This window comes from Castor canadensis, chromosome 9, assembly GCF_047511655.1.
Source record: "Castor canadensis chromosome 9, mCasCan1.hap1v2, whole genome shotgun sequence".
NCBI classification, from domain to species: Eukaryota; Metazoa; Chordata; class Mammalia; order Rodentia; family Castoridae; genus Castor; species Castor canadensis.
In genome coordinates, this window is record NC_133394.1 from 33,142,585 (window position 1) to 33,156,990 (window position 14,406).

General features: G+C 33.6%; 1 protein-coding gene across 3 annotated transcripts in view; it reads right to left on the reverse strand.

The window, feature by feature from the left end:
* Nucleotides 1-14,406, reverse strand: part of Dnajb14 (DnaJ heat shock protein family (Hsp40) member B14) — a 41,725-nt gene that overhangs the window by 16,109 nt on the left and 11,210 nt on the right. For 2 of the 3 annotated variants that reach the window (XM_020181004.2, XM_074041432.1), the window contains exons 2-3: nucleotides 9,892-10,063; nucleotides 3,478-3,623 (exon numbers count right to left, since the gene is read on the reverse strand). In XM_020181004.2, the coding sequence (XP_020036593.1) occupies nucleotides 3,478-3,623; nucleotides 9,892-10,063 (318 nt within the window). The remainder of the gene's footprint in view (nucleotides 1-3,477; nucleotides 3,624-9,891; nucleotides 10,064-14,406) is intronic. The other variant, XM_020181005.2, reaches the window with a different exon arrangement.

Below are 14,406 nucleotides of genomic sequence, written 5' to 3' on the forward strand. Positions count from 1 at the left end.
CAATATACACAGGCACTATTCAAATAGTCTCTGAAATATTTGAGAATCTTTGAAGATAATGTAAACTGTTCTTGTTTGTTTTTGGTGGTGTTGGGTATCTAATGCAAGACCTTTCGCATACTAGGAAAGCATGCTACTACTGAGCTATATCCTGGGTACGTTTTAATGACATCTGTCAGAAAGAAGGAAGGGATCCATTTCATTAGCATATTTTAAAAATGTGTTTAGATATACTGTGACAGTCTCTCTGTATGTAAATAAAAATTTACCTATTTTTGGAAACTTACAATCCTAACTGAAACAGCCATATTTAGCCTACTCTCCTTGAGAGCATTCTTTATTTTTAAAGCTGTATAAAACACACAAATGAAACATCTATCTAACTTAATACCCTGAAACAACTACTTCTTTTTTTTTTTTTTTGTGGTAATGTGGCTTGAACTCAGGACTTACACCTTGAGCCACTCACCAGCCCTTTTTTGTGAAGGGTTTTTTCAAGATAGGGTCTCAGGAACTACTTGTCTGGGCTGGCTTCAAACTGTGATCCTCCTGATCTCTGCCTCCTGGGTAGCTAGGATTACTGGCATGAGCAACTGGTGCCCACCTCTTCTTTTTTATTCTTGGAGAAAACAAAAACCAAGTGATTCCATTTCCTAGAAAATAATATTTCATTAATTATAGAGCAATCAGTCTATAGTTTAGCTTTTCTATAAAAGATCAAAGTATTATCTCTGCTTAAAGATAAACAGCTTAATTTTAACTTCTGTATTCCAAAAACAGAGGTTAAAATTGATTGCTTAAAAAAGAAAAATGATGGCTGAGCACCAGTGGCTCATGCCTGTGATCCCAGCTACTTGGGAGGCTGAGATTGGGAGGATTCTGATTCAAGGCAAAAAGTTCATGAGACCCCCATCTCAACCAACAGTTGGGCATGGAAGTACATGCCTTGTCATCTCAAGCTACTTGGGAGGCTGAAATTGGGAGGATCGCCATCCAAGCCAGCCTGGGCAAAAGAAAAAAAAAAAAAAAACCAGTAAGTGAGATCCTATCTCAAAATAACCAGAGCAAAAAGGGCTATGGCTTAAGTGATAGCTTTTGCCCAGCAAGCATGAAGCTGTGAGTTCAAACACCAGTATCACCACCAATAATAATAATAATGATAATAATACAAGGCTGGTAACATTGCCTAGCAACTGCAATGCCCTGAGTTCTAACCCCAGTACCACCAAAAATTAAATAGATGATTCCAAAAGTAATGAAAAAAAATCTTGTGTGTTTAATAAATCAGCCTGCTATTATTGTGTGATTACATTAGCTATAAAATGTTCTAACAACATTTTCTCGGTAGGTTCTTAGTTGTTTGCTTTGTTTTGTTTATTTTTGAGACTAGTTCTCATAGTGTAGCCCAGGCTGGCCTCAAACTCAAAATCCTCTGGCCTTAGCCTCATGAGTAGCCAGGATTTCAGGCTTGTACCACCACCACACCCAGGCTACAACGTTCTATCTGGTTTCCACTCAATGAAAAATGGCTCATCAACCAATTCCCAATTCTGATCCTCTTTGGGACCAATAAATTGGCATTCTGATTTACAGATAACCTCCTGTGTGTTGAGTAATATGAGCCTCTCCCCTAGAGATAGATCACCTCCCTACGTGTTCTTAAGTGTTAACTTTCTCACTTGCAAAACAGAGGACTACACTATGAATGTACAACACAAAAAATCCCATAGAGTATCTAGCTGGCTTCATGGGTAACATGCTGCTCACCTCTTCAAAATGCAGTACCAGCTGTAGAAATATAGGCACCCAAACCTGGTCTTATTCTAAGACCAGTAATGCTAACATGACTTCATTACATAAGTAATGGGAAAAAGAAACAGCTTAACATTCTTAACATCAATGAAGAATAAACCACCTAGCAGATCATAAATATGCAAATAACCCACTGCCAAAATATTTTTTAAACACCAAAAAGTTTTAATTAAATGTGAAACTTTTAATGCTGGGAGGGAGTATATGCTAATAATAATAATAAATTAGCTATTCAAAGATGTCAGCTACTTTTCTTACTTTTTCTATAACTAAGTATATGAAAAGCATTTTGTATGTATTAAAATTTAAAATCTTCATAGAAATCATGTGCTAACAATGAACAAAGCAAACAAATATTTATTCTATTTGAAAACTTTATCAGAAACTTCCCAAGTTTGTATACAATGACTTAAGATATTAATCTACATGCTGCTATCTGTTACTTTTGTTTAATACTGGAAGAAATGTATTTGGAAGACAAAAAATAATGGCCCTATTTTTAGGACACATTCATCAGGTAATAAACTGACAGAAATGTAATTTGTAAGTTAACGTTTTTAAATTAAGTAACTTTGCCTACACTTTCAACATGTCACTTTAATTTAAGGAAGCAAACTAAGAAGGCTCTCACTGTCACAGTAGTATTTTACTTTTACCAGCACTACTTTGGCAGTGCTTTTATTGGAATATATTAGTAACTCCCAAATATACTTTCCTGAGTAACTTCAAGAAATAAAGACTGTATTGTAAGCAATTTTAACAGTATTTTTATGAAGGACCAACTGAGTCTTCTTTTTGAAACATTTTTAAAATGAATACCTCCTTTCTATTATTCTAAGACTTGAGCATTTACTGAAAACTATATATTGGATCTATGAATGCCAAATTCACAAGAATGATCAATCATAAACTTAAGTGTTTTATTCTGAGGTATAAGTTAACTATTATAAAAAAATTGTAACAAAATATGAAAATTACAAAATAAGTTCTCTGACAATTTAACAAACTGGCAAAAAAACTGAAAGAATGTTGAGAAATAAAGAAAAATGGATTAGAGAAAAGAAACCAGTTTTTAAAAAGAAAAAAATCGTATTAGCTAGAAATACGTATAAAGAATGCAAATACTGTCCACATTTAATAGAAGTAAAAGACATTGGGTAAGTCAACTTGCTAGCCGAGAGGTTCAAGCAGTAAAAGTGCCTGCCCAGCAAGTGTGAGGCTGTGAGTTCAAACCCCGGTGCCACCAAAAAAGTAATACTGGGGATAGCTATTCTAACTAACATCCCAATCCTAGGTATCATAGGAACTGAACTCACAAGAAACTATATTTTGCTTTTAGTTGACTTAGAGCCAGATGGCAATATGCTAGAAGCATATGCAAATCGTCACACTACTTGTTCGAAGTAAGCTAGAAAGTGTGAGTGGTACCTAAAAAGTTACTTAGAACTGTGTCAAAACTGGCATGTTGCTTTTGTGCAACCAAACTCCATTTTTTTTTTTTTGTCTCTGGATAAAATAAGTTGGTACTAAAGTTTTAAAGGATTTTTCAGACCCTTGATTATGCTGGTTTCAAAATGCACCAGTCCAAAAGCAGAATTTAATATTCTGAAACATTGTAAATTCTAAAAAGAACTTAGGAAAGTTGTTTTAAAAAGTTTACTTTACTTTTAAAAGCATCTGTTGCTCCAGGTGCATGGTTTTTGTCTGGATGAAACTTCAAAGCAAGCTTTCTATAAGCTTTTTTCAAATCTTCATCACCAGCATCTTTAGTAACTCCAAGTACTTCATAGTAATTTTTACATTTGTTTATGCTGTGAACAAGAAAGTGTATTATAATGTAAATTTCAATGAAAAATGTTATGCAATATCTGTAATTTTAATTATTAGAGTAGTATAAAAAACTATCTGTGGACTGTTTTCTCAAAATCTTCTGATGGCTTATCCCTTTAAGGCTTAGTCTACTTTATCTTTTGGCCATAGACTATTCCTTCAATGTCTTCCCAGCCTATGGAGAATAAGCCACCAGAATGCCCTTAGTGCAACTTATCATAACTACAGAGAAGTAAAGTTCATAATAACTGTCGATAAAGGATACTGCATTCATTGTAACTGAAATGGAGGAAAAGAACAATTTTATAGTACTCTTAACTGAATAAAAAAATTCCAAAACTATGTCATAGCTAAGAACAAATATACATTACATTCCAAGAAATTCATTGCATAATGTCAATCTAACCAAGTACAAAAGCAACAGTTTAGTGTATGGAAAAAACTGTAGTACCCTATGGTTTGTCCGTCAAGGTAAGTTATTCTGCATCATTATACTAAAGAAAAGTTATCTGAGTCACTTTCTGAAAAAGACCATGGGTCCTTTGTAAATAAAATGTAATAAAATATAACATGAGACTCAAAAATGTTTGCTACACCCAATTTCCATTGTGATGAGCACACTACTGAAGATTACTTAGTTTATACCTTAAAGATGAAACAGATTAAAGCGTGGAGATTTAAAGAATATTGGGACTAGAGAAGAAACACGAATGGATTAGAGAGCAATAAGTACTTCTGGATGCCAGCATTTCCCACAACTTGATAATCTGGTATCACAAAAGCTATGGTGTATGGGCTGGTGTGGAGCTCAGTGATAAGAGTGTTTGCAGCATATTGGAGGCTGATGACAGAGTACTAGTAACAGGTAAAATAATCCAAGGCATAACTGATCACTGGCAGCAAAACAAAACAACAAACCCTTGCAAAGGTTGACTCAAGAAAGAGAACAGTATATATATACATATATATATATATATATATATATGTATAGATATATATGTATATATATATATTTTTTTTTTAAACTACCAGCACTGTACCATCACAATGGTTGGTACATGATATGTGGGGGGTGAATGAGCCTCAGCTCTCCTTATATTGAGAACATGTTAGGTGTTACATGAATGGAGAGATAAAAGGAAAAGACATGACAGAGTATACAAAATTTTCTTACAATCATATCAACAAAACCCTGTCATATCCTCTATATTAATAATAATTAAAATAATACAATTCTACTCTATATATTTATAAAGTATTAATACAAGTCAATTGTAGTTCAAAAACCTGACATTTCCTTTATTTAGTCAATAGTACTTATTGAACCACCCAGTGTGCTGGGCACTTGAAATACATCAGTAAACCAAACAGAAATCCCATCTTTAGAGACTCATTCTCTCAGTTATATTTAGAAAATATATAACAAGGAAATAAGAGAAGAGCAATGCTTACAGAGCATCCTCCACCATGTATTGGGTATAGTTAAACACATAATCCTATGCCCATGTTCAATATCCCATAAAGTTGTAAAAATGAAAGTTATTCTAAAACCTGAACTGAATTATTTTAGAGGCAAAAATCCGACCCCAAAAAATGTGCAGATACTTACTACAAATTTGTGTGAATATTTTTATGTTTTGCTGCCAAAACATAGTAAAGTTGTCACAGACTGCAGCCCAAGCCCCTGCTGAGATGTTACATAATGTCTGATGTTATTATTAACTTTCAAAAAAACAACGAATTCTAAATTCCAAACTATACTTGGTCACAAAGATTTCCTATAAGAACTATACAATTGTTCTGATTTTGTACATAAACTACCTCATTTATTCCTCATTAAACAGGCATTATTCCTATTTAACCAAGGAGAAAACTAAGGCTTGAGTGGGTAAGTAAACTGCTTTAAGGCACAAAATCAAGTAATAGATGAGAATCAGGATTTATTTCTTCAGCAAAAAGGTACTGACCACCTACTTTCTGCTGGGCACCATTTCAAGCGCTGTAATGGTGAATGAAATGGTTAAAAAACATTCCTAATGACATTAAATTTAAAATTGAGAGGGACAAGCAATAAACAAGTGTGTAAGTTAAATACACAGTACATCATCATATGGTGACTAATATCTGTAGAAAAAAATAAGTGGCAAAGAGGAATGAAGAACAGAAGGATAGGCCTAGTATTTTAAATAGGTTAACCAGAGAAGCCTCACAGGTGAGGATTCAAACCTCAGTTTGTCTGATTTGAAAATCTTGCTGTCTGAGAACCAGAATAAAGAAGCAAAAGAGCCCTTCCAGCGTTGTCCGTTTCTTCTTACATTAGTACTTAAGCAAAGCTCTTCCCTCCTAGATGGTTGCAAATATTCTTGATACCCAAAATACCCCTTTTCTGCCTCTTTTCTTGCTTACCTAGTTTCTATAACTTCAGAACTCAGTGTAGCTCTTCCTTTCCCAAGAATCCAAATTCCTAAGTTTGGTGCCCTTTTCATATGCTTCCAAAGCCCTAAAATGTATTTAGTCTTATCCTAATAATTATCAGCATGTATTGTCTTTTTCTCAGGTGACTACTTGTTTAGATTAGAAGCTCTTTGAAGGCAGGGATTATGTTCAAATATACTCATTCACTTAATTTTTCACATCTGGATGAGGAATTAATAAAACATACATCTACTTTAATTCATAGTGTTGTTCATCTCGCTCCTTTTCACCAGCTATATGCATTTGTTACACTTTTTTAGTCTGCTCATTTCTAAAAGATTCAAACCTTCCTCAAGCCTTTCCAAAGAATTTTCTAAGAAAGAAATTAAAGGGGTGGCAGAATGGCTCAAGTGACAGAGCACTTGCCTAGCAAGCAGGTACCACCAAACCCCAGTACCACTCAGAAGAAAGAAAGAGACGTTAAAAAGAAGTAATTTACATATATACATGTTCTCCCTGCCTTTTGCCTTGTTGTGCCCTGTGCTACCTTCGAACTCTGCTGGAGAGAAAGCCATTAACAAATATAGCCCCTCAAAAAATAAGCCAAAAAAAAATCTTTTTTCTATATAATTTACAAAGGGAGTGGGGGATGGCAGGCGTAATCCATTACTAGTCTTGGAAGGGAATATTGTACAAAAGCCAATTGTTTGGAGCTCAATAATGGAAAAACTGCCTGGCCCAGCCTTATGTCTTCTTTTACATGCATGAAAGCATAGCAGGCAAGAAAAGAGGATCTTTCAAATCTCTTTTATTCCCATGTGCTATAGTTGATTATTTAAATAAACTGCAAATTTAACTAGTGTTAGGGAAATACTAATTTCTGAGACAAGGGATTATTTCTTTTATGAATTTAGCAGAATAACTTACCTTTCTTTCATTTAAAGAACTAGAGCTTAAATCAAATGAGTTAACAGTTGTACAGAAATGTTCCCAGATGATAAACATAATAGCCCAATTAATGATTTTATGATTTTGAATTTTTTAAAAAAAAATATGAGATGGTCTTTTTTCAATCATACTTTAAAAATGTCTTCAAATAAGACCCATGACAACATTTTTCTCTTTTAACTCAAAGACAACAACTGAGTTTCACAGAATAATACATTACTAAGTTATACAGTCATACTTATGCAATGGATGTGGCATTATTGCGTGGCTTCTCCCCACTGAGCCAAACTGTCACTGAGCAACTTGTTTGCATAATCATGCTAACCAGCAAGATAACGTGCTTTCTTGAGAAAAATCCCTTGTGTATAGGTAAAACAAAAAACAGAAACACACAGCATGTAAGTTTTGGCTTCCTCATTAAAGCAACACATATGAAGACTAGTATCATGACTAAGTATTACTGATTCAGCTAGGCAACTCTTAGCTATAAGATACAAATAAAATATTTTTAATTACTTAAGGATACTCTTGAAAGAATGTTCCAATCATAATTAGTCCCAAAAGGAAATATATTTACATAAATACATTTAATTTTAAAAATGCAATAAAATTCTTCACTTAGAGAATCAACCTATATATACAGGTACACTACCAAACAAATTCTACCCATAAGGAATTCATGCTTTCAAATATGGCTGAGCCCTCAATGCCAAATCAGTAATCTTTCCATTCTCTTTGCTTTTCTCCTCTGCAAATATCCATAATGTCATTATCTTCTGCAAGCTTTCAACTCAATCTCATCTCCAGTCTTACAGAGAAAATGTAATCCAACAGACAGAAGCTCCCTTAATGTTTTATGTCTACATCTGTCCAACTCTGGTAACATATAAAGTGTATCTACACTCACCATTATCTTTCATTCTTCCATTCTCAAAAATGTCCTCCTGTATAATGCTAAATCCTCTGGGCTTTGCAAAAACATATATAACCAATCAATGCTAAAAATAAAGAGATAATATTGCTTTCCCTTTGTTATTTCTGCTACATCTTCGGCTACTCCTCTCTTCTTCCCACTCTAAGGATAGGGTAAATGAAATGAAGAAATAAAGATTTAAAAGAATCAGACCAGATTTAGGATTATTATTATTCTCCAAAACTTTCAAATACAGTTTTTTGTGAAGCTTTTGAACATATAGGAGACAGTATAGTCTTTCTAGAAAAAAAAAAATCACATATAACGGAATTGACTTTACTTTGGGTTCTTCATTGAGAATATATTCTCCTAACATAAAGGAATGCCTATAAGAAAATGCAATTAGTTTTAGGATGTGGTTTCCAGGAATATTTTTCAGTACACTGTTTACTTAAAAAATATTTTGTAAAGAAATCCAAAAGTACATCCCTCACTTATTCCCTTATTCTTATAAATTCAGCTACATTTGACAAAAAGTGGTTAAAGGCAGTATTTATATCCTCAGAGTGCTTTATTACCATTCATACTAATCAACACCCTTACCACAACTTGACCAGGACTAGGGAATCTTTTTGCTTTCTTACTGTGATCATATTCAGACAAAATGTTACAATCAAGCATCAGCATTTAAATATATAGAGAAAAAAGCAAAATACAAGTATGTTGCTATTAAATTTTAAGACATGCTGACATGTCACTTTCCTTCATAAATAAAACCTACATCTCAAAATACATTTCATTTATAAATTATGGTAAATAAAAAGTGAAAATGGAGAGAGGAAAAGGCGAGAAAAGAAAGTAAAATTGAAAGAGATGGTGGTACATGGCTATAACACCAGCTACACTGGATGTGTAGATAGAATTGCAGTCCAAGTCAGCCTGGGCAAAAAAGTGTTAAGACACTGTCTGAAAAATAACTAAAACTCAAAAAGGGCTGGAGGCATTGTTCAAGTGGTAAGGGGCTTGCCTAGCAAACACAAAGCCCTGAGTTCAAACTTCAGTACCGGGGGGAAGGGGAAGATTAAAAGAGAAACAGATAGGAAAGGGTGGAAGAGAAAGACTTAATCTGACTAGTTTAAACCATTCACTTGTTACTTCACTACACTATATAATTCATTCTCCATAAGAACTATCTGATTAATCACTGTTCAGAGTCCATTATCTTTAAACTTTAGTTTCCCTAGGAGAGCAACAGTACAACATCAATACAACTTTCTTAAGGTATAGCAAGAAATAAAACAGTCTAGTCTCTGTTTCATACTTAAGAGTTTCACTTTATTTCCAGAAAACATTTCCTTATTTATAAAATTAGAGAGGTCAGATGTCCCAAAACCCAAGACTAAAAGACTTGCACTAGACAGAGAAAGAATAATCACAGTAAGAAAATTATTTAAAAGGAGAGGATATTATGGTATTTGCATTATGTATAAAGATAGTCCTAAAAAAGAATACAAACAGAATATCCTTCATTAATATAAGTAGGAAATTAAAAATGCTAGTGCTATTATCCTCAATTTTCCTCTCATGAAAATTTCTCACTTTATCCATATACAAGACAAAACAATTTTTTATCCTCTTTGTATATCACAACCTGAACTATGCATTGTGCCAAAATTTTAAACAATTTTCCTTTTAAAAAGTCATTTCAAAAATCCTTTTCGACTTACAGTCCGCTTCAGACGAGATCAGGCGCATTCAGGGTGGTATGGCCGTAGACTTACAGTCAGTTTCAAAGATAGAATTAATACTTTAACAGGCTGATTTTATAAAGACTATGAAGCACAAAAACTCCCAAGGTAAATTCCTCCATATCTGTTCTATTAAATTATGCTTCGAACACTTTTTTAAGTATTGTAACACCAAAAAGTATATTAGTATCAATTATAGTGCAGTTATGAATCATTTATTCCTACCTCAGAACTCCATCTACTTGGTCTTTGGTGTAGCCTTTTCCACTTTCACCACTCCCAGATGACGGGTCCTTCGTGCAGTTAGGCTTGCTCTGATCACCACTACCTGATGGTTTTCGATAATGAGGGCTGTTTCCAGCAGTGCTTCCATTTTTCATAATTATTTCCAACAGTGCTGTAGAATGATAAAGTGTACTGTGCCTGTTTACATCAAGGTACATACACAAAATCTTGAGAAGGAAATTATAAAGTATTCCTCAAAGGCCGTAGGGTCTTTGTAAACAGGAAGCATTCCCTTACATACTTGTTAATAGAATACTAATTACCATTTACAAGTAGCATGTTAAGAAATGTGAAGCTAATAACTTGAAATTACTGTTATTCAATTGTTTGCAACATATTTTTGTCATGTCACAGGGAAACTTTGGAATCCCAAAGTGAGTTACAGTGTTTAAAAGTAGCCAATGAGATAATACACACACACACACACACACACACACACACACACACACACACAAAGAAAAGAAATTAAACTTCTTGTTTATTTCTCAACAGCAACAAGAGTAACTAAAAGATGCTGGAATGCTATCTTTAAAATAACTGAAAAAAAAATAACTGTCAACTTGAGTTCTGCATTAATTTTCCAGAATATAAAATATATATAAATATATAAATATTTTATATATAAAATATAAAAACATCTTCCAACAAAAAATGAGAAAACATACCACTAGAAGACTTGCATTAGAGAATATTGTAATATTTACATTTCGGACAGAAGGAAAATGTTTCCAGATGGGGTGAGGTGAAGGCATGAATGGTGAGCAAATACTGTGATAAATGTGTAAGTCTAACCACTGAATATATAAAATAATAATTATATCTAATATTTACTTTTAAAAAAATCTGTGGTGCAAAGGCATCAGCATGGGTGTAGAGGGAATTATGAAATAAGATTGGGGCTGGCGGAGTGGCTTAATGATAGAGCACCTGCCTGGCAAGCATGTGGCCCTGAGCTCAAACCCCAGCACTATCAAGAAAAAAAAAAGATTGGTCATATATATTCACAGCAGTAAAACATGGATAAGTGATATGGATTGATTATACTATTTTCTTCCCTTTGTATAAGCTTGAAATTTTCCATATTAAAAATCAAAACTAAATATAGTTACCATTATCAAAAGGGTGAAAAAAAAGAGAAATTTACCATCTTAGTAGGAGATTTTCGTATATTTTAATCTATAATTGGCAGAAAATAGATTTTTAAAAAATCATTAAGGATAAGGATGACATCCAGGGGTTGGTACCAGTGGTGTGGTGGGGGGGAGCATAAGGAAAGGGTGGAAGGAGGGCAAATATGGTAGAAGTACTATGTATTCATGTATGAAAATACAACAATGAGATGTACTGAAACAGTTCAAAGAAGGGGGGTAAAGGAGAAAGATGGAGGGGGTGAATTTAACTAACATATACTATAAACATTTTTGTAAATGTCACAATGTACCCCTAGTACAACTATAATATGCTAATAAATAAATTTTTATAATAGAAAATTATTTTATAAACTTTAAAAAAAGGGTAAGGACGACATAAGCATTTATCAGCCTCGATTTAAGAGATGTAACATTAAATCCAATTGAATATTCACTTTTTATAGGCACACAAGGAATAAAAATTAACAAGATAACTACACTATAAACTTACCTTCTTTAAATCTCTGACAACTCGTGTCATATGTACCAGTCTATGAGCAACTGTGCTAACCTTTAAGTGGAAGTCAGATATAAAAAAGTAACTTTAAAAATAACAAGTAGGTTAGAAAAGAAAAAACAAATCTAGACAACTCACGTATCAAAGAAAAATCACAGCAAATTATAAAATATTTAGACTGAATAAAAATGAAAAGACTATCTCAAAAGCTATCTGTTAACTAAATATCCACATGCAAAAGAATTTGGGCCTTTCACCATACTCAAAAACTAACTCAAAATGGAACACACACTTAAATGTAAGAACTAAAACTACAAAATTCTAAGAAAATATAAGAGTAAATTTTCATGACATTGGTTTCATGACACAAAATATTCTTAAATATGGCAACAAAAGTAGAAATAACAAAGGGAAAGTTTTAAAAAGTGAACTTCATCAAAACTCAAAACTTTTGACTTTAAAAACTATCATCAATAGAGTGAAAAGACAATCCAGAGTGGGAGAAAATATTTGCAAATCATATATCTGATAAAAGAAATGTATCCAGAAAAAATAACAGTAAGAAAAAAGTATCCAGAAAACATAAAGAAATCTTTACAGTTCAATAATAAAAATGACCCAAAATGCAAAAACATTTTTTTTTGAAGGGCAAAGAACTGGGTACCACACCTGTAGTCCTACCTACTCAGGAGGCTAAGGCAGGAAAACTACCTGAGTCTAAGAGTTTGAGGACAGCCTGGGCAATATAGAGAAATCCAGTCTTAAATAAATGAATGAATGCATAAATAAACAAATTTACTTTCAAATGGGCAAAGAATTTGAATAAGCCTTTCTCTAAAAGAAATAAACAAATGGCCAGTAAACGTATGAAATAGCTGCTCAACACCACTAGCCATTAGGGAAATGAAAATCATTCTTCAAAAAGATGGACAGTTTGTTCTCAACCTCTCTTTCTCAAATGACCCACTTTCACCCCTCAAAGTGTCTCTATTCTAATAAAATTTAATACTGCCATTCTCACTCCAGAAAAAGTCCACTTTCAGTCTATTGAAAGTGTATTCTTTCCTAATAAATTTTGCTATCTCTTTCGCTACCAAAAAAAAAAAAAAGATGGACAATACCCTGATACACTGTCTGTGGGAAAATAAAATGGTGTACTTATAAAATTACCTGGTAGTTCTTTTAAAAATAAAACGTACTGGCTGGAGGCTTGGCTCAAGTGGTAGAGCACCCGCCTGGTGGCAAGTACAGGTCCTGAGTTCAAACTCCAGTACTACCAAAAAAAATAAACATACACAATTTGAGTCAATAATTTCATTCCTAAGTAAATATCCAAGAGAAATGAAAATATATCAATATGAAAAAAAACTGGTTTATAGCTGGGCATCAGTGGCTCACGCCTATAATCCTAGCTACTCAGAAGGCAGAGATCAGGAGGATCACAGTTAAAAGCCAGCCCAGACAAGTAGTTCATGAGACCCTATCTCGAAAAAAAAACTTTACAAAAAAAGGGCTGGTGGAGTGGCTCAAAGTGAAAGTCCTGAGTTCAAACCCCAGTACTGCAAAAAAAAAAAAGGTTCATGTTTACAGCAACATTATTTGTAATGACAAAAAAGAAGAAATAAACAAATATCCACCAACTGATGAATAGATGGATGGAGTAAAATATGAGCTAGCCAGACAATAAAATATTATTTGGAAATAAGAAACCAAGCATTACTATCTGGTGCAGTATGGATGAATCATGAAAACGTGCCTAATGAAAGAGGAAAGTCACAAAACACCACACTGATTTCATTTATGTGACATGTACGAGGGCTGGGAAGATAGCTCAGAAGGAAAGTGCTTGCCTAGCATACCCAAGGGGACTTGGTTTGATCCCAGCACCACAAAAAATTTTAAAAAAGAAGGAACAAGGAGGGAGGAGGAGGAGAAATGTACAGAACAGGTAAATCTATAGTTAGAAAGTAAATTAGTATGGTATGCAAATTATATCAATAAAGATATTTATGTATTAAAAATTCCATTAAAAATACAATGAAAAGAAAAAACTCCAACAGTGCTGTTGGCAAATTTGCAAACATGTAGATATTTATTATTTATATAAAGTTCTTTCTAACATATTTTTCCCTGGCTAAAGAATTTAAGAAGTCAAAGAGAGAAAAATTAGTTTTTATAACAATCTTGTTGTAGATGATATAGAAAGACACTAAATTAGACAGCAATCTATATCCATCTATCTATCTACATATTACATAACCAACTTTTCACTATAGTTTAGTCTGTATTGAATGCAATCACAATGGAAGCCAGCCTGGTCTAGCAAGTAGTGATCCACATGTAAACATGAAAAACTATGTGGGAATTCTGGGATGAAAGCTGTGACAGGCGCTTAAATTTTAAACTTTGGTTTTAGATTTTTTTGCTTTGTTTGTTTTTGGTGGGACTGGGGTTTGAACTCAGAGCTTCGCATTCACAAAGCAGGCGCTTTACTACTTGAGCCACACCTCCAGCCCAGTCTTTAGTTTTTTTTGAGACAAGGTCTCACTCACTTTAATCATCCTGCTTCAGCTACCATGTGCCAGGGTTATAGGCATGCATCACTGTGTCTAGCCAGGAGCTTGAATTTTAAATCTTTGCAAATTCTCTCATAAAACCAGACAGAACAATTGAGTAGGAAAATCTATACTTTGTGAACAATATTTCCAAATACAAGAAGGTAGGGCCAAACCACCAACAGCTAAAAAGATGTTTGTGGGTATGAGCAGGTGTGCGAGAAGAAGCAGAAGACAGTAATAGGGTATTTTG